Here is a 20,761-nt window from a genome sequence, read left to right on the forward strand (position 1 = left end):
CTTCACATAAATACCCAGAAGTGGACTTGCTGGGTCACAAGGTAGTTCTATTTTTAATTTTTTGAGGAACCTCCATACTGTTTTCCATAGTGGCTGCACCGATTTGCAATCGCACCCACAGTGCACAAGGTTCTCTTTTCTCCACATCCACATCAGCACTGGCTTGTTGATTTATTGATGATAGCCATAATGACAGGTGTGAGGTGGCATCTCATTGTGGTTTTAATTTGCATTTCCCTGATGATTAATGATGTTGAGCATCTTTTCATCTGTCTACTGGCCATCTTTGGAGAAGATGTCCTCTTTTGAGAAATTTCTGTTCACATCTTCTGCCCATTTTTAAATCAGATTGTTCATCTTTTGGTGTTAAGTTGTATGAGTTCCTTATGTATTTTGTATATTAACCCCTTACCAGATGTGTCATTGGTGAATATCTTCTCCCATTCAGTGGGTTCTCTTTTGTTTTATTGATGGTTTCCTTTGCTGTGCAAAAAGTTTTTAGTTTGATGTAGTTGCATTTGTTTATTTTTGTTTTGTTTCTCTTGCCCAAAGAGATGTATCTGAAAAAAAATATTACTAAGAGCAATGTCAGAGAGATTATAGCCTATACTTTCTTCTAGGAGTTTTATGAGCATGTTTTTGCATCTTACATTTAACTCTTTAATCCATTTCGAGTTTTTTGTTTTTGGTGAGGTATTTGTTTTTGTTTTTGTTTCTGGTATATGGTGTAAGAAGGTGGCCCAGTTTCATTTTTTTGCATGAATCTGTCCAGTTTTACCAATACCTTTACCCCATTGTTTATTCTTACCTCCTTTGTCATAGATTAATTGACTGTATAGGCGTGGGTTTGTTTCTGAGCTCTATTCTGCTCCATTGATGTGTATGTCTTTTTTTATGCCAGTACCATGCTGTTTTGACACTAAGCCTTGTGGTATAATTTGATATCAGGTAGCATCAGTTGATGCCTTCAGCTTTGTTCTTCTTTCTCAAGATTTCTTTGTCTTTGGGGTCTTTTATATTTCCATATAAATTTTAGGATTCTAGTTCTGTGAAAAATGCCATTGGTATTTTGATAGAGATTGCATTGAATCTATAGATTGATTTGGGTAGTATCGTCATTTTAACAATGTTAATTCTTTCTATCCATGAGCACGGTATATGCTTCCATTTATTTGTTTCTTCTTTATTTCTTAAATGTCTTACCTCCTTGGTTAAGTATCTCCTTGGTTAAATTTATTCCTAGGTATTTTATTCTTTTTTTGATGCAATTGTAAATGGGATAGTTTTCTTAATTTCTCTTTCTGATAGTACCTTATTGGTGTGTAAAAGAGCAGCCAGTTTCTGAGTTTTACTTTTACTGAATTCATCTGTCCGTTCTAATAACTTTTTTTGGTGCACTCTTTAGAGCCACGATGCCTCTAAATAGATAGAAAAAATATTTACTATCTGACCCTTTACTGGAGAAGTTTGCCAACCACTGGTGTAGACAGTTTAGACTTTTGTAAGGTTACACATGGATAATAGATACCTTAAATTTATTTTAGACTCATTCTACGGATTCAAGGGCAGCAGTAAAGGAAAGATCACTACTTACGTCAGGATAAGTGCTTGCTTATTCAAGAAAAACGTTTAACTTCATAAATATTCTTATAACAAAGGATGATACTGCTGTGTTTAAAATTTAAGTAGTCAATGCACAGTTAGTATCTGATTACATGTGTACCTGATCCACCAATCTCTTTCAGGGGCTCCCGTCTTACTACAAGAGAAAAATGTTACAATTTCTTCCATAGATATTCACCTATTATTTTTGAAGACCAAGTATTTATGTCAGACATTGCAACTTATTTAAATATAAATGTAAAATGCTAATTTAACTGTTGAAACTTTGAAATGTTTTAGCTCAGTTATGTCTTGTCTTCTTTCTCAGCTGTAAGTCCATGGCCCAAAATGACTCTACCACTGGAGACTGTCTTCTGTGAAGAAGACGAGCAGACAGGAGGCTGTGATGAGCATACCACTGCATCAGCTCTCGGCCATTCCATCCCAGGATGCCACCTCCGCCAGAGTCTACAGAATTAAGACCAAAGAAAAGGAGAGAGAAGAACAGGTAATATTCCTTTTAGTTTCTTACTTTTGTGGTTTTCATTCAATGTGGTCTAGAATGATAATTCTGAAGATCAAGGTTTTCTTCTAGTATATTACCATATACTAACATATGTAAAGTATATTACCTGCCATATACTGAAAATCATGTGATGTGCTCAGAATTTGTCTTTTTGTAAATTTTGTAGGTTTTCAGATTTTGCTATCAATTTATTCTGCCGTGGTTATACATGACATTTATCTTCATTGGTTAAATCTACCTGATTATTTCTGATAATTCACTGAGAAAATATTCTTTGGATTGTTAAGCCATGATGCAAAGGATAAATTTATTTGAACAGAAAAGTATGAACACCTTGTACATACTAGTCTCTGCTTGTTGCAAGGGTATAGTTAACATCACAGAGCCTATCTCTGTCCTTGCGTGGCTCTTCATTTGGCCTGGCAATGAATTCATTATGCATTAGAGTTTAATAAGGTGATGGAGAAAGCTCAGGACCATCTAATTCTAGCCCAGGGAGTTAGGAATGGCGTCTTGGAGAAAATAATATTTACTGGGAGAACCTGAGCAGTGACCTGGAGTTAGCTGGGAAAAAGGAAGAGTGTCCCAGTTGGGGGAAATAGTACATGCCAAAAGCCCAAGGGTAGAGCAAGATAAATTTAAGGGATTAAAATATAAAATATAATAACTGGAATGTAAAGTTTGAATTGGATAGTGGCAAGATGGGGAATGGTAAAAGGAGTTACCGTATTTTGCTGTGTATAATGCACACTTTTTGGCCCAAATTTATAGGGAAAAAATAAGGATGCTCATTATTCATGAGTAGTACTAATTCCATATCTATATAAATATTTTATAAAGTCTTTTATTTATTTATGCTTATGAGTTAAAATGTAACTCTAGAAATCAATAACGATATCTGTATGCAGAATAACACACTGGAATACGATAATCAGTTTTGTTGCACTTATGACGAACTTGCAATGATGAAGAGTTCTTGGCTTTCTATGATATGTAAATATCATAAATTTGTTACTGGTTCATACAATTTCTTGTAACTTGTATCTATTCTTGTGTTTTGTAATTATTTGTTACGTAAAAATTCTGGTACCATAATATGTTAAAAAATAAATGCTAAAATTCCTTTATAATACAAAAAACAAGTATCTAAAGGTAAACAAATACAATTTTAAAAAATTCAAACAAAATATTTTTTCCCTGAAAATTTGGGCCAAAAACGTGAGTGCACATTATACACAGGAACGCATTATACACGGCAAAATACAGTACCTTCAGGAGTTTGGGATTATCTTTGCAGAAGAATGAATTATCAGATTTGTGTTCTTAAAACTTTCACTCAGGCTGCAGTTTGGAGAATGAATTGAATGGGTGGTAGGGAGACTAGTGAGAGATTATTTAATAGCCCTCTTAGGCCAAGTTTGGCAAACTTTTTCTGTAAAGGGTCAGATAATAAATATTTTAGACTTTGTAGGCTAGATAGTTACATCTCCTCAACTCTGGCATTGTAGCATGAAAACAGCCAAAGACAATATATAAATGAAGGGACATAACTGTGTTCCAATAAAATTTTATTTACAAAGACAGGTGACAGGCCAGATTTGGCCAAATGTTTATGTAAGTTTGCTGATCCCTGGCCTAGAAAAAGGTGGCAGTGAGTTCGTTTAGGATGGAGTATTGGGGGGATACTTAGTTTATTAATCTAGTGGGCTTGCTGAGTGCATGTTGGGGATGGGGGAGAATCGGGTGACTCCTGCTTCCTTCCTTGCCTTTGCAATACAGTTTACAAACATTTGTTCTCGTAGCATTCCTCTTTTATAGTTAAACTTAATCTTTGCCCAAGACTAAAAAATCTCTTGTTAAATCAAGAATCAGTAAGTCTTGTTTAAAGTGAAATCATTATAGTTTATGGGATACCATTGTTTCTACTATTTCATAAAGAATTAAGCATAACAAATTTATATCATAGCTCTTAAAGTATAAGATGTGATCAAACAATACAGTGAATGTTTAAATAAAAAAAATTATTACAGTAAATGACACATTGCCATTGATCCCCCTCAAAACACTCCCCCGGCTTTGAACACACTTATCCCATCGTTCTTACCACTTTCTGAAGCAGTTCTGGAAGTCCTCTTTTGTGAGTGTCTTTAGTTGTATGTCGCAGCTGCCTTGATATCCTGTATTGATTCAAAACGTTTACTTTTCTTTGTCATTTTGAATTTGGGGAAGAGCCAGAAATTGCACGGTGCCAGATTCAGTGAATAAGGTGGATGAGGACACACCATAATGTTTTTATTTCACATAAATTGCCATACCAGAATCGATATGTGACATGTAGCATTGTCATGATGGAGGATAATTTATGACACACTTTAAAACACAACTTCTGTCAACCAGAACTCACATCAAACAAATTGAAACTTGTCACACACTGTTACTAAGGTTCGATGAGTGGCTTCCCATATTGAAGATCCCTGCCTTTCCGTTGGATGGCACTCAGCAACAGCATTCACTGTATTTTGTGATCACAACAGATGGCTGCGTGTCTCACATGGCTTCTAGTATGGCAATTTCTGTCAAATAAAAACATTACAACGTGTCTTCATCCACCTTATTCACTGGATCTGGCACCATGCGACTTCTGGTTCTTCCCCAAAGTCAAAATGATTCAGGACATTGAGGCAGCCATGACAGCTCAACTAAAGACACTCACGAAAGAGGACTTCCAGAACTGCTTCAGAAAGTGGCAAGAACAATGGGGTAAGTGTGTTCAAAGCGAGGGGGAATATTTTGAGGGGGATTAATGGCAATGTGTCTTTTACTGTAATTTTTTTTTTTAATTTAAGCGTTCACCATAGTTTTTGATCATACCTCGTACATGGACTATGGAAAATGTAAATGTACCATATAAATTAAGAGGTTTCTGTATTCTTAGTTTGTGTTTTATTTTTTTCAGTTGTTTGAGTTGTCAGCCTGCACCCTTTCTATTTTGCTGTGCTCTTAGGAGAAGTGTAACCATACTGGTTCAAATGCTTACTTGGGTGGTGGTGGGATAGGTGGTTTCTGGATGTAGTATGTTCAGTATTTTAGTTTTTCCTCAACTTCTAGGGGATGGGAGAATACCCTAGAATATCTTTCCTATATTCTATCAATTTGGATTTAATAGTCTTCACTTAAGAGTCATTTAAGTTAGTAGTCTTTTTTTGTAATCCTTCTTAGCCCAGATGGATTTTTAAATACCCTGTCCCTAATTTATACCAAGTTGAGGCTGCTAGTTCCTATTCATTGTAATGTTGAACTTGGACACCAGATGGCAGGAATTTCTTAGAATGTGTGTGAGGAAGTTGTAATACTTGTTTGGAACAGAGAAAGGAAGATGACTCAACATTTTAGACCAACAAGAGAGATTCTTTTTGATATAAAATCCTGCTGCAGATTTGTTGGAATTCAATAAATATTAATCTATTTGATTGGATTCTTAAGCATTAATCCGCTGTATGCATGAAATTGGGATTTTGATTCGTGTTGTCATGAGGAACCATCCTGTCCCACTTTTAGGGTGAAGAATAATTCGAACACCCAATTCCCAGTTCTGGGAATCCTGGTGCCAAGTTGAGGCAGCAGGTAATGGAAGAACAACTGAGGTAGGAGGTTGAAGGGCACAGCACTAAACGTGGTTGTAGGTTTCTAAGCATCTGAAATGTAGTATCAGGATTAGTTTGGAAGGGGAATTTTTGTGCAGTGGAGCCTGTTTTCCTTTATCCAGTTTCTCTGGCACAATGAATTCAAAACAAAATCCTTTGGTACAATTTCTGATCTTTATGTCCTTGGGAGAGGAGGAGTGGAGGGAAGAAGAAGCTGTATTGAGGCATCCCTTCCTCCTTCCGTCCCATCCACTGTTCTCCAAACAGCAAAGGGAAATTTACATCACAATCTCTGGGGTAACATGAGACAATTCATTACATCAGTAACCATTTTATTTCTTCTGAATCTTGTTAGAAGACAGGCGCATTGCAGTTTACCCAGAATCAAATCATCCAACCCTTAACAATGACACTGTTGTACCTGTCAGGATCAGATGCATGATTCTCTCTATAGCACCCATGGCACAAGCCCATTTCTACAGTTCTAAGAATGAATGACTTTTACACAATAAATACCGTTGATGAATAAATGAATGAATTCAGTTTTGGTGGTGTGGGGACCACTGTGGAAGTAAGAGGAATGTTTTATAATCCATTAAAGGATTTCTGCTGGGTGGATGTTTCTTAGAATAGGATTTTGTTTTCCTTTAGCTTCTTCTAAGTATTGATCCATTCATTGCTGACCAGACTTTGGTCTGCATTTAGAAACCTGATGTGGTGGTTAGTTGTATTCTTTTAAAATAAATGTATTCTTTATAGGGTTTTTTTGAGACTATTTTCTTTTTTTCTTACAGTTTAAGGAGTTATTGGTTAATGTCTTACTAGTCTTACTAGTGTTGGGACGTTTCTTTGTTTTTTGTGGGGGATTTTAGAGCCTTTCAATCTTCTTTCAATTCTTTTAATTAATTTCTTATCTGTGTTTACTCTTTGTCTTGTGGTTTATGGGTCCCTTTATGTTTTTCAAGATCACATTTTGTTTTGTTTTGTTTTTTAATAGCTGTGTTAAGGTATAATTAACATACAATAAACAGTACATACCGGGGTACCAGAAAAATGTATACACATTTTAACAGATGGGCAACATTGTTCAAACAGTACTTTGCCGTAATCAGAAGTGTCTGGACATTGATGGTAACCACTTCGAGCACCTCTTGTAATTGTAGAAATCAAACGTTTTGTTATTGTTTGACTTCAATATATATATATCAATATATATCAATATATATCAATAACAAAAGTCACCTTTTGTTATTGATATATATTGAGTATTACAATTTTAATAGATTTTTCCTTTTCTAAAATGTGTATACATTGTTTTAGCACCCTCTGTATTTAAAGTGTACAATTTGGCAAGTTATGACATCTGTGTGTATGCACGCCTATGTACACACACATGAAACTTCACAATCAAGATTATGAATGCATCCATCATGCCCCAAAGTTTCCTCCTGTCCCTTGGTTATTCCTCCCTTCCACCCCTCTCCCACCTGTTTTTCAAACAATCATTGGTCTGCTTTCTTTCACTGTAGATTATTATGCACTTTCAGAGTTTTAGGTGGATGGAATCATACATTATGTACTCTTTTTTGTCTAGCACTTCACAGCTTAATTCTTTTGAGAGTCATCTAAGCTGTGTGTATCAGTAGTTCACTCCTTTGCTTGCTGAGTAGTGTCCATTGTTTGGACGTACTACAATTTGTTTACCCATTCTCCTATTGATGGACATTTGGATTGCTTCCAGTTTGGGGTTATTGTGAATAAATAGCTGTGAACATTTGTAAACCCTTGTATGAACATACATTCCTTTCCCGTTGGATAATACCTAGGAATGGAACCATATGGTCGATTATGTTTAACTTAAGAAACTACCAAACTGGTGTTCAAAGTGATTGTACCATTTTATATTCCTCCCAGGAGTATAAGAGTTTCAATTCTACACCCTCATCCCCATCAGCACTTGGTTTGGTCAGTCTCTTCAGTTTTAGCTATCTAATAGGTATATGCTGGTATCTTCTTGAGGTTTTAATTTGTGTTTTCCTCATGAGTAATTATGTTAAGCATCTTTTCATGTGCTTTTTACCCATATATTGTTTTTGTTAAAGTATCTATTTAAATCTTGTCCATTTAAAAAAAAAGTTGGTCTTTTGTTTTCTTATTGTTGAGTTGTGAGCATTCTCTATATAGTCTAGGTACAAGTTCTTTATCGGATACATGCTTTGCAAGTATCTCTCTCTCAACGTCTGGATTGTCTTTATATGTGCCTGCCAGTGTCATTCAAAGACCAGTTTTAAATTTTGGTGAAATCAAATTTACTTATTTTTTTTTCTTGTATGCATTATACTTTTGGTGTTCTATTAGAATTCTTTGCCTAACCCAGTGTTGCAAAAGTATCTTCTATGGTTTCTTCTAGAAGTTTTATAGTTTGAGCTTTACATGTATGTCTAAGATCTACTTTGAGTTAGTTTTGTATATTGTGTGAGTTAGACTCCATTGCATTACCTTTAATTAGTTGCCCGTGTGTGTGTGTGTGTGTGTGTGTCGCGCGCGCGCGCTTATTTCTGGAGTCGCTTTCCAGTTGCTTTGATCTATTTGCTTATCTTTACACCAATCACTATTGTGAACACTAGAGCTTTGTAATAAATCTGGAAAATCAGATAGTGTTCTTTTTATTTCAGGTTTGTTTTGCCTATTTTAGGGTTTTGTTTTGTATTTGTTGTTTGTTTTTTTGCATTTCCATATAAGTTTAAGAATAAGATTGCCAGTTTCTACACAAAAAAAGTCTGCCGGGATTTTTGTTGGAATTAGAGAATCCATAGTTCAATTTCAGGGAGAACTGACATATTATTGCAGTATTGAACCTTGTAAACTATGTCTCCTCTTTAAGTCTTATTTAATTTCTCTCAGAAATGTTTCATATATTTCATTGTATAGGTTTTACATATCTTTTGCCGGATTTATGCCTAAGTATTTTGTATTTTTGATGCTGTTGTAAATATTGTCTTTTAAATTTTAATTACGTATTGTTAATGGCTAGTACACAGAAATAAAATTGATTTTCGTGTATGATTCAGCACAACTGTGGAACAGGTGAGGTGTCCCGAGTGAAGTGGCCCAGGTAAGACGACGCCCAGTGTGATAGCTCTGGTATTACAGCTCTAGTGTAGTGAGGCTGCTCTGCCTGATATCACTCTGGCAGATGTTGCCGCTCCAGCCAGGGAAACACAGTCTTTAATGGAAACTGAAAGTGTGCTCTACCAGAACACAGGGGAGGATGACTTATATAGAGAGAAATTCCTGCCTCTGGTCCCTGATTGGTCCATTTCTATGCAGATGAGGACTCCAATTCCTCACAGTTTTATTGGTTCAAATAGCACTATCCTGAGTGGTCAGAAATGGAGCTGCTCTGATTGGTTGTTGAAGCTGCACAGCTCTGGTTGGACAGTGAAAGTCTCAGTCCTATTGGTCAAATTTCAGTCCTAGCTGCTCTTATAAGGGTCAACTCAGAGATAGGAGCTGGGTGCTGGAGGCTTGGTGGCCCAGTCTGTGGCTTTTCCCTGCAATACCGTGTGTGTGTGTGTGTGTGTGTGTGTGTGTGTGTGTGTGTGTGTGTGAGAGAGAGAGAGAGAGAGAGAGAGAGAGAGAGAGAGAGAGAGTCCTGTAAACAGTAACTGCTAGACTGGTTGTGAATTTGGGCCTGATTAACTGCAAGGAGTCCTTCTTGGCAGGTATATTATTCTCAGGGTCAACAATTAATATAAGGTTATTCAGATTATCTGTTTCTTTTTGAATGAACTTTGATAATTTGTGTCTTTCATAGAATTTGTTGGTTTCCTTGTTGAATTTATTAGCATAAAATTGTTTATAAAGTTCCCTTATTGTCTTAGTCTGTCTGTGCTGCTATAACAAAATACCTCAGACTGGATAACTTATAAACAATAGAAATTTATTTCTCACAGTTCTGGAGGCTGGACGTCCCTGATCAAAGTGCCAGTATGATCAGGTGTGACCCCACTTCTGGGCTACAGACATCTCATTGTAGCCTCACAGGGCAGAAGGGGTGAGTTATTATCTCTGGGGCCTCTTTCATAAGGACATTAATCCATTTCTGGTGCTCTGCCCTATGGGAACCCAGTCACCTCCCAAAGGCTCCACTTCTTAATACCGTCACATTGGGCATTAGGATTTCAGCATATGAATATGAATTTTGGGGGGACACAAACATTCTTCCTATAGCACTTACACTTTTAATGTCTTTAGAATCTGTAGTGATGACTTTGATTCTTGGTACTCTTAATTTGCGTCTTCTTTCTTTTTTTTCCCTGACCCTCTTGCCAGAGTTTTATCAGTTTTATTGATCTCAAAGAATTCTTTTGGTTTCGTAGATTTTTCTCTATTATTATGTTTCCTTTGAATTTAATTTGCTGTTCTTTTTCTAGCTTCTTAAGGTAGAAGCCAAAGTTATTTATTTGAGAACTTTCTTATTTTCTAACGTAGGTATTTAGTGATTATAAATTTCCCAAGTTCTGTTTTCATCGCTTTCTGCAAATTCTGCTATGTTGAATTTCATTCAGTTCAGAATACTCTCTAATTTCCCTTTGATTTCTCTGATCCCTGGGTTATTTTTAAGTGTGTTATTTAATCTCCAAAATTTTGGGACTTTCCAGACATCTTGTTCTTACTGACTTCTAATTTAATTCCATTTTGGTCTGAAAACATATTTTGGATAACTTTAAATCCTTTAAAACTTTGAATCCTTTAAAATGTATCAAAGTTTGTTTCAGAATATGGTCTCTGGTAAATGTTCTGTGGGCATTTAAGAAGAAAATGTATTTCACTATTTTGAATGGAATGTTTTGTAAATGTCAGTCTGATCAAGTTGATAGTCTTTTTCAAGTCTACTATATTCTTGCAGTCTAGTTGGTCTCTTAGTTGAATGAGTGGCAATAAAATTGCTGACTCTAACTGTGGATTTGTCTCTTTCTCCTTACAGTTATACCAATTTTGGAACATATATTCGATGCTTGCTCTGTTATAAGATGTTCATAAACATTTAGGATTGTTTAGACTTGGTAAATTAACCCCCTTATTATTATCAAATGATTATCTTTATTCCTGATGATGACATTCTTTGTTCTGAAGTCTACTTTGGTAGTAATCTAGATACTCCAGCTTTCTTTTGATTAGTATTAGTATGATATCACCTTTTCCATCTTTCTACTTATAACCTATTTGTGACTTTAAAGTGCTCTCCATGTAAACAACATATGATTGGGTCTTTTATATCCAGTCTGACAATCTCTCCTCTTTATTTAAATGTTCAGACCATTTACATCTAATGAGATTATTGATATGGTTAGGTTGTCTTCCTATACTTTTCTATTGGACCCATCTGTTCTTTGTTCCCCGTTTCAGACATTTTGTACCTTTTTAAAAATTGAATACTTTTAAGATTTAATTGTTTTCTTTTTGTTGATTTATATGCTATAGCTCTTTATTTTGTTTTTATTTTATTTTTTTAGGGTTTATAGTATACATCTTTCATATTTCACAGTCTACCGTCAAGTGATATTATACTACTTCAAGCATGCTATAAGACCCTTACAATAGTAAACTCTCATTTCTCCCCTCCTGGCCTTTATGCTATTGTTGTCATACATTTCTTTTTGTATATATGTTATAAACCCCAGAGTACAAAGTTATTATTTAAAACACTTTTCAAAGAGATTAAAATAAGAAAATATCTGTTTTACCCATGCAACTATCATTTCTGGTGTTCTTGATCTTTTTGAGTAGATCCAGTAAATCCATTTCATCTGTGATTTTTCTTCTGTATTAAGGAACTTCATTGAACATTTCTTGTAGTGTGAGTCTACTGATAGTGACTTGTTTCAGCTTTCTTTTTTTTTCTTTCTGTCTTAATTTCTTATGTCTAGGATTTGTTGAACTTTGTATATCTGTGGGTTTATAGTTTTCATTGAATTTGGAATATTTTTCAAACATTTTTTTCTGTCCCCTCACTTTTTTGGGGATTCCATTATGCACACCAACTGGCTTGAAGTTGTGTTTTTAATTTTTTAAATTTAAATTTTTCTTTCTCTGTTTTAGTTTGGATAATTCTAATTGCTATGCTTATAAGTTTATTAATCTTTTGTTTTGCAATGTCTAACCTGCCTTTAATTCCGTCTAGTATACTTTCCATATCAGACATGGTGTAGTTTTTATATCTTGAAGTTCCATTTGGATCTTTTTTTATATCTTCCATGGATCTAATCAACTTTTGATCATAAGATCCAAATACACCGTCTAAAAATTGATTTAAATATTAAACTGACAAGATACAAAGTGGTGAGTATCTTTGGTATCTTTGTAGACTTATTTTTTTCAGATTTCAGCACAATTATGGTATATTGAATACATTTCCATTTGATTACCCTGAGATTTTTCTTTATTTCATTCCTAGTTCTCTTTTTCATACAAATAATTTTACCATTTAAAAATTTCCTGTGTTTTATTTTTCTGTCTCCTTTCCCCATTATTTAATGTCTTTGCTTATCTGTAGGCCAATTTTAAAACATCCTTCTGTGCATTTAAATAGGATTATTACTGTGTATTTTAAAAAGTTAACATAATAAAGGCTATATACAACAAATCCTCAGCTACTATCCTACTTAATGGTGACAAAATGGAAGCTTTTCCTCTAAGATCAGGAACAAGAAACACAGGGCTGTCCCCTCTCACCATTGTTATCAACATAGTGTTGGAAGTCCTCTCCAGAGCAATCAGGCAAGAAAGAGATATGAAAGGCATTCCAGTTGGGGAATGAAGAAGTTAAATTGTCACTTTTTGCAAATGACATGATTCTTTATAAAGAAAACAACAAAGATTCCACCAAAAAACTGTTAGAAACAAACAAATACAGTAAAGGTGCAGGATACAATTTCAATGTACAGAAATTAATTGCTTTCTTATATACTAACAATGAAATTTCAGAAAAAAGAAATTGAAACAAATAACCAATTCCTTTTGCAATTGCAACAAAAAGAATTAAATACCTAGGAATAAACTTAACACAATATGTGAAGGACCTGTACACTGAAATCTATAAGACATTATTAAAGGAAATTGAACAAGACATAAAGAAATGTAAAAACATTTTGTGTTCGTGGATTGGAAGAATCAACCCAGTTAAAATGGCCATATTACCCAAAGATATATACAGATTTAATGCAATCCCCATCAAAATCCCAATGGCAATTTTTAAAGCAATAGAACAAAAAAATCATCAAATTTATGTGGAATCACAAAAGATCCCAAATAGCCACAGCAATCCTGAGAAAATAGAATAAGACTGAAAGTATCACACTCCCTGATTTCAATTTACACTACTACAAAGCAGCAATAATCAAAACAGCATGGTATTGGCAGAACAACAGATACAGAGGCCAATGGAATAGAATTGAGAGCCTAGAAATAAACCCACACATACATATATATATGGGCATAAACCTACATACATATATACGTATACATATACATATATACATATATATATGGGCAGATAATTTTTGACATAAACATACAATGGAGAAAACAAAGGTTCTTCAGGAAATGATGCTGGGAAAATTGGAAAGCCACGTGCAAAACAATGAAGCTAGACTGCTATCTTGTCACCATGTACCAATATTAAATCAAAATGGATCCAAGACCTAAACATAAGATCTGAAGCAATAAATTGTGCAGAACAAAGCACAGGTACTAAACTAATGGACCTTGGATTCAGAGAGGATTTTATGAATTTGATCTCAAAGGCAAGGGAAGTAAAAGCAAAAACAAATGAGTGGGACTACATCAAACTAGAAAGCTTCTGCACAGCAAAAGAAACTATCAACAAAACAAAGAAGCAACCAACTGAATGGGAGAAGATAGTTGGGAACAACACTTCTGATAAAGGGCTAATCTCCAAAATATATTAAGAATTCATATAACTTAACAACAAAAAAACTAATAGTCAATTGAAAAATGGGCAGAGGACCTGACCAGACACTCTCCCAAGAAGACATACCAATAGCCAACAGATCTATGAAAAATGCTCAGCTTTACTAGCTATTAGGGAAGTGCAAATCAAAACCACAATAAGATACCACCTCACACCTGCTAGAATGACTATTAACAAGACAAATAATAAGTGTTGGAGAGGCTATGTAGAAAAAGTAACCCTCATACACTGTTGGTGGGAATGCAGACTGGTACATCCACTATGGAAGACAGTCTGGAGGTTCCTCAAAAAATTAAGTATAGAATTACCATATGGCCCAGCAATTTTTCTTCTGGGTATCTACCAGAAAAATCTGAAAACATTTATCTGTAACAATATATGTACTCCTGTGTGCATTGCAGCATTATGCACCGTGGCCAAGACATGGAAACAATCGAAGTGTCCTTTGATAAATGATTGGATAAAGAAGATGTGGTAAATATACATAATGGAATATTATTTGGCCATAAGAAATACTGCCATTTGAAACAACATGGATGGATCTTGAGATTATTATGATAAGTGAAATAAGTCAGACAGGAAGAAATCGAGAACCATATGACTTCACTCATGTGGGATATAAAACTGAAAGCAACAAAAGAACAAGACAAAGAAACAAACAAAAACTCATAGACACAGACAACAATTTAGTGGTTACCAGAGGGTAAGGGGGGAGGAAGGGGAGAAGAAGATAAAGGGGGTCAAATATATGGTGATACAAGGAGAACTGACTTTGGATGGTGAACACACAGTGCAATTTATAGATGATGTATTATAGAATTGTATGCTTGAAAACTATATAATTTTACTAACCAGTGTCACACCAATAAATTTAATTAAAAAAAGAAATACAAATTGTTAGTTACAAAATAGTCACAGGGATGTAAAGTACAGTATAGAGAATATAGTCAGTAATGTTTCAACAACTGTATAGTGCCAGGAGGGTGCTAATCAGGGGGATCACTGCATAAATTATATAAATGTCTAACTACTAGGCTGTACACCTGAAACTAATGTAATATTGAATGTCAACTGTAAGTGAAACAAAATAAATAAATAATTGCAAAAAACCCTAAAAGTCTAAAAGACAACTTTGTATTTGGCCATCAAATCAGTGTTTAGAAATACATATTTCATTTGACAGTATTTGTAAATTACTTTCCATTTCAGAATGATGTCCATTTTACCGTGTTATTAACAGGGTTCCAGGGTCCACTGTAAATAACAGCATCATTTCCAGTGAGTTGAAGGAGAGGGATTTAATACAGGGAAGTAAGTAGTTGCTTACATAGTAGTTGGAAGGGCTGGAGGAGCAGGCCTTCTAAGTATCCAGGAACGGCTAACTCCCAGTACCCCTGGACTGCTCTGCTGAGATTAGGAGCTGACAAATCAGAATGTTGCTATTGCCACTTCTGGTGAAGAAAAGTCACTTATCTGTACCATGGTTGGCAAAGCTGCCATTGCTGCTGTAGATTTTGCTGACTTAGGAGGAAGCTGCTGGCTTTAGAACCACATCACTTTGCCAGAATCTGGACAAGCCACTTGGACGCTCTGCCCTCTGCTTTTCAAATCCCCATGTCTCATCTCTAGATCAAAGCTTTGAGCTTGAGGGCCTTAGATTCATGCTACCTAACGTCTGAAACCCAAGTTGTAAGGTTGCCTGGAAATTTCATTTTTAAACTTTTTGCCCAGTAACCCTAAATTTACAATTAGTTGGTATGGATATTGAAAGAATCAATTCACATTACTGTATCCCTTGAAGAGGAAAAATTTTAAATGTACTGTGTTTCCGCAAAAATAATGGGGAAACCTAGCTGGACCATCAGCTCTAATGTGTCTTTTGGAGCAAAAATTAATATAAGACCTGGTATTTTATTATATTATACTCGGTCTTATATTAAAATAAGACCAGCTCTTATATTAATTTTTGCTCCAAAAGACGCATTAGAGCTGATGTCCGGCTAGGTCTTATTTTCAGGGAAACACGGTAATTCAGTGATTATCTTACATTTAAACAGTAAGCTTCATGGAAAATGAAAGTGGTATTTTCTTTGAATGTTGGCAGCTAATACTGTACTCATCTTTACTTGACATCTTCTGAAAATGTGGCCTCACAATTTTTCAAGTGATAATAGTATTTTGAGGCACAGTCACCATACTTTTACAACTCTTAATAATTATTCTCTTTTCTCTGCTAGATAGATTACTCCCTTTTAAATCATAAAAACCTAATACAGTTGATCTTTGAACAACACTGGTTTGAACTGCACAGGTCCACTTATATGCAGATTTTTTTCAATAAGTACAGTTGGCCTATGTGAATTAAACAAAGTAGGAGGTAGATTACAAAGTAGGAGGTAATTTTTCAAATTTTCTGTCAGTAACCCTCTTGAAAATACAAAAAACACCCAAATTTGTTTTCTTCATGCAGAGATTTCAAGAAATAATACTATTATCATAATATCCTGTGACAGTTGTTAGGTGGCTTTTATGTCTGATATCATCGAGATGACCCCTTTATTTTACACAAATGAAGAAACAGGTGCAAAGAGAAATGTCTTACCCATGGTCACTTGAATTTATTATTTTGTTTCCTCTTAAAAATTACTTTCACGTGACTATAAATATACAGCACACATTTATTCTTTCATTTGTTTATGCATCAAGGAGATAGCAGTATATTATGTACTGGAAAGAATCCTGCCCTCAGGGAGCCTGGACTGGCAGGGAGGCAGGGAGGAGCCGTGTCACAGAGGCTCGGATGGCACCTCCCCGTGGATTTCATCTGGAACTTTTTTGATCTGTGATGTGGCTAGTTGTGCTTTTGTTTTTGTTTATCCCATTTCTGCTTGGGATTTATGTGTGCTTTTTCAGTTTTTGAATTTGAGGACCCATGCCTTCACTTTTGGAAAATCATCACCCATTATTTCCTAAAATTGCCTCTCCCCCATGCTCTTCATTCTCCCTCTGGGATAACGCTCGTTCTCTCTTCTGCTATGTTTTCTTTCTCTTTCTGTGTGCTGCACTCTGGGTGATTTCTTCAGTATTCTTTTTCTATTCACTAACTCTCTCCTCAGCTGGGTCTAGCCCTGCCATTGAGATTTTAATTTTAATGTCTACATTTTTTAATTGACATACATTATCCCATTAGTTTCAGGTGTGCATTATAGTGATTATATATATATATATATATATATATATATATATATATATATACCTTATCAAATGATCCCCACAATGAGTCTGGTTATCATCTGTCATCATACGGTTATTACAATATTATTGACTATATTCCCTATGCTGTACATTACATCTCCATGACTTACTTATTTTATAACTGGAAGTTTGTACTTTTTAATCCTCTTCACCTATTTCGCCCTGCCTGCAACCCCTACCCACTCTGGTAACCATTAATTTCCTGTATCTGTGAGTCTGTTTCTATTTTGTTTTGCTTGTTTGTTTTGTTTTTTAGATTCCACGTGTAAGTGAAATCATACCTTATTTGTCTTTCTCTTTCTGCCTTATTTTACTTAGCATAATTTCCTCTAGATCCATCCATGTTGTCACAAATAGCAAGGTTTCATTCTTTTTTATTGTATGTATGTACCACATCTTCTTTATCAATTTATCTATCAGTGGACACTTAAGTTACTTCCGTATCTGGGCTAGTGAAAATAATGCTTCAATGAACATGGGGTGCATATATCTCTTCCAATTAGTGTTTTGGATTTCTTCGGATAAATATCCCAGAAGTGGAATTGTTAGATCGTATGATAGTTCTATTTTTAATTTTTAGAGGAACCTCCATACTGTTTTCCATAGTAGCTGCACTAATTTACAGTTCCACCCACCGTGTACAAGGATTCCCTTTTCTCCACATCCTCTCCAACACTTATTTTTTGTCTTTTTGGTAATGGCCATTCTAACAGATGTGAGGTGGCATAATATTTCACTGTGGTTTTGATTTGCATTTCCCTGATGATTAGTGATGTTGAGCATCTGTTAATGTGTCTGTTGGCCATTTGTATGTCTTCCTTGAAAAATATGTCCTCTGTCCATCTTTTAAATTGGGTTGTTTGTATTTTTGATGTAAGGTTGTGTAGTTCTTCATATATTTTGGATGTTAACTGCACGTCGGGTATGTGATTTGCAAATATCTTCTCCCATTCAGGAGGTTGCTTTTTCATTTTGTTGATGGTTTCCTTCTCTGTGCAAAAACTTTTTCGTTTGATATAATCCTGTACATGTTTTTATTTCATAAATTTTCATAATTTTCTGTCTTTGCATTGTTTTATTTTTCCTTTACCTCAGTGAACATAATAATTCAAGTTTCTTTCCTTTAGCTTTCGCCTCTTATTAATGCTTTGACTTTAAATTTTTCCTTGCTCCTGGATCCTGGGGATTTTTCTTTGTTGCTTTTGATTTGGGCTATATACTAAAAATATTTTGCTATGTTTTATCCAGTAGTTTATGTGTTTGGAGATGGGAATGGGGTACTGATTGTTTGACGCAGCTCAACAGTTCTAGTTTCCCCAATGTACTATGAATTGTGTGTATATGTATAAAAAGAATTGTGTTGTAAATATTACCTAAAACTCGAGCTATGAAAATTTCTCACATTTTTCAGTAATGTGCTTGATGCATCTCCTTGTAGTAAGTGGAGGTGTGCAGTTGTTCATGAATCAATTATTCTTTTCACATGTGGCCATTTTTATAACATCCAAATAGGTGAAGTGGGGAGAATTCAGATCTATCTCAGCTAGAGATAGACATTTTGGAGTTGGTAGCATATAGACAGGAAAGGGGACCCTAGGAATAGACAAAATAGTCAGTTAGAATGAACAGCTTGATAAAAAAAGGAGTGTGCCAGGACAGTGATGCAGAGGAGTCACCGCCTCACAGATAGCCCTTATCGTGGCAGCAGGTACCACATGTTGCCCGGTACTTTGGGTGCTTGCAGTATTTCGGAATAGTTTATGTCTTTCATGTCACTTTTGCGTAAGCGACGAAGTATTACCTTTCATTCAGTCATCCTAGTGCTGAGTTTGTGGGTTTTTCATGTTTGCTTGTGAAAACTCTGTTTATCCCATTTCAGAAGCCTCTCTTTTTTAAACAGCAGGTAACTGTTGGAGTCACAGTATTCGGGTAATATGTAAGCAACTAGTAGTGGTTGCGGGGATAAGGAGCCTTGATGTCTTTGCTTTGGTTTTGAATTAGGTTTAGGCTGGTTAAGGCATAATGTTTGTGTATTATTAGCTGTGTAATCAGCCCTTCGAAGCAGAGTCACACACCCAAATTGTGAAAGACATTCTCCACTGATTCATATTGTACCCGAGATTCACTGATGTCTGTTCCCTGAGAGCACAGGTGTTTTTTTCAGATTAGCTGTGTGACCTAGGATTCTGCTTACCAGCACAGTTCTGTGGTCACTCAGTGTCACCATCCTCCTTTCTTGGCCTCAGTGGCCCTCCTAAACCAAGCCACTGATAGCAGTTGTTACCCCAAATCTAACTCACAGGCACAGAGATTAGAATCTTCTACCAAGTGAACTAGTTAATTTTCTTAGAAGTAATAATGGTACATTACAGGGAAATGTCCTTATTCTTAGGAAGTACCTGCAGAAAAGTGAGGGGTAGTATGCATAATGTCTGCAACTTATTTTCAAATGGTTCATCCAGAAAAAGAAAAATAACAAGGAAAAATATATACGTGTGTGTGAGAGTGTGTGTGTGTGTGTGTGTGTGTGTGGTGTGTGTGTGTGTAGAGAGAGAGAGAGAGACAGAGAGAGCAAAATGTGGCAAATTTTGTAATGGTTGATGCATCTAGGTGTGAAAGATGTAGGGTATCCATTGTACTATTTTTTCAACTTTTCTGTGGATTTAAAATTTTTCAAAATAGGAAGTTTTGGGAAATAAAACAATATGCTGTTGTCACATGTGAGTAAAGCCAGGGTTGCAGTAAACTGTAATAAACAGTAAACAATAATAAATAATTTAAAGGTCTGTAGTTACCTGGGATGCTTCTTAGGTATTGATACATTTTAAAATCTGATTCTAAATATTTTATATGTTAGGATTATGCAGCATTGTTGATGTTTATACTTAGTTGTTGACATAAAAAGTTCTGTTTTTAAAATGTGGTTGTTGATCGTTGATGATGTTCCTTACCCATGACTTTACCAGAATATCCAAAATGAAAGCTGTGACTAAATGAGGTTTCCTTATATGTTGTATTTTAGGATATTTTCTTCCTGTGTTTATTTAGGTTTTTGCAAGTTGTGCTATCAAATATCCATACTTTAGGTGTTCTCAAATGCATGGTTCACTCTGTGTTGCGTTGCCCTTTCTTCTGTGATGTATTAGGAATAGACTTCAAGCAGGCGTTCCCATGTCTTGGATGTGTGTGCAAACTTTCCAAAGGGCACGAAGCATTGGTAGACTTACGTGGATCTGTATTTGGATCCCTCCCCTTCCATGAATACTTGAGCCTGAAACTTTTCCTGTCAGTTGTCCACCCGCATCTCCTTTCACAGGAGCTCTCCTTCTACTCTGAAGACAGACGTATCGCTTAATTTTATTATGCTTCGTTGTACTAGGAATAAAAATCTCAGGTCATCAAACAAAAGGACAATTGGAATTATTGGTTTTGGGAAATCTTTTAATACGCAAGTCACTGTATACTTGCCTAGGTAGTGCATCTTTTTCTGTCTTATACAAACTGTATTTCTGAAGCTTCAGGACTAAGGTCTGTTGGCCAGTGATGCGCGTTCTGAATTCAGACACACAGAGACTGTTAAAAGTGACTTCACCTCTTCCATTCTTCAGCTACTATTGTTTTTTTGTAATTAAAGTGTATCGGGGTGACAATTGTTAGTAGTTACATAGATTTCAGGTGTACAATTCTGTAATACATCATTTGTATATCCCATTGTGTGTTCACCACCCACAGTCAGTT

The 20,761-nt window shown here is 35.4% G+C and overlaps 1 protein-coding gene across 7 annotated transcripts in view; it reads left to right on the plus strand.

The window, feature by feature from the left end:
- Nucleotides 1-20,761, plus strand: part of MARCHF8 (membrane associated ring-CH-type finger 8) — a 151,832-nt gene that overhangs the window by 60,001 nt on the left and 71,070 nt on the right. For all 7 annotated transcript variants that reach the window (XM_081075255.1, XM_081075253.1, XM_081075257.1 and 4 more), the window contains one exon: nt 1,931-2,110. In XM_081075255.1, the coding sequence (XP_080931381.1) occupies nt 2,009-2,110 (102 nt within the window). In that variant the 5' untranslated portion in view covers nt 1,931-2,008. The remainder of the gene's footprint in view (nt 1-1,930; nt 2,111-20,761) is intronic.

The sequence above is a fragment of the Rhinolophus hipposideros genome (genome assembly GCF_964194185.1).
Source record: "Rhinolophus hipposideros genome assembly, chromosome: 15".
Taxonomy (NCBI): Eukaryota; Metazoa; Chordata; class Mammalia; order Chiroptera; family Rhinolophidae; genus Rhinolophus; species Rhinolophus hipposideros.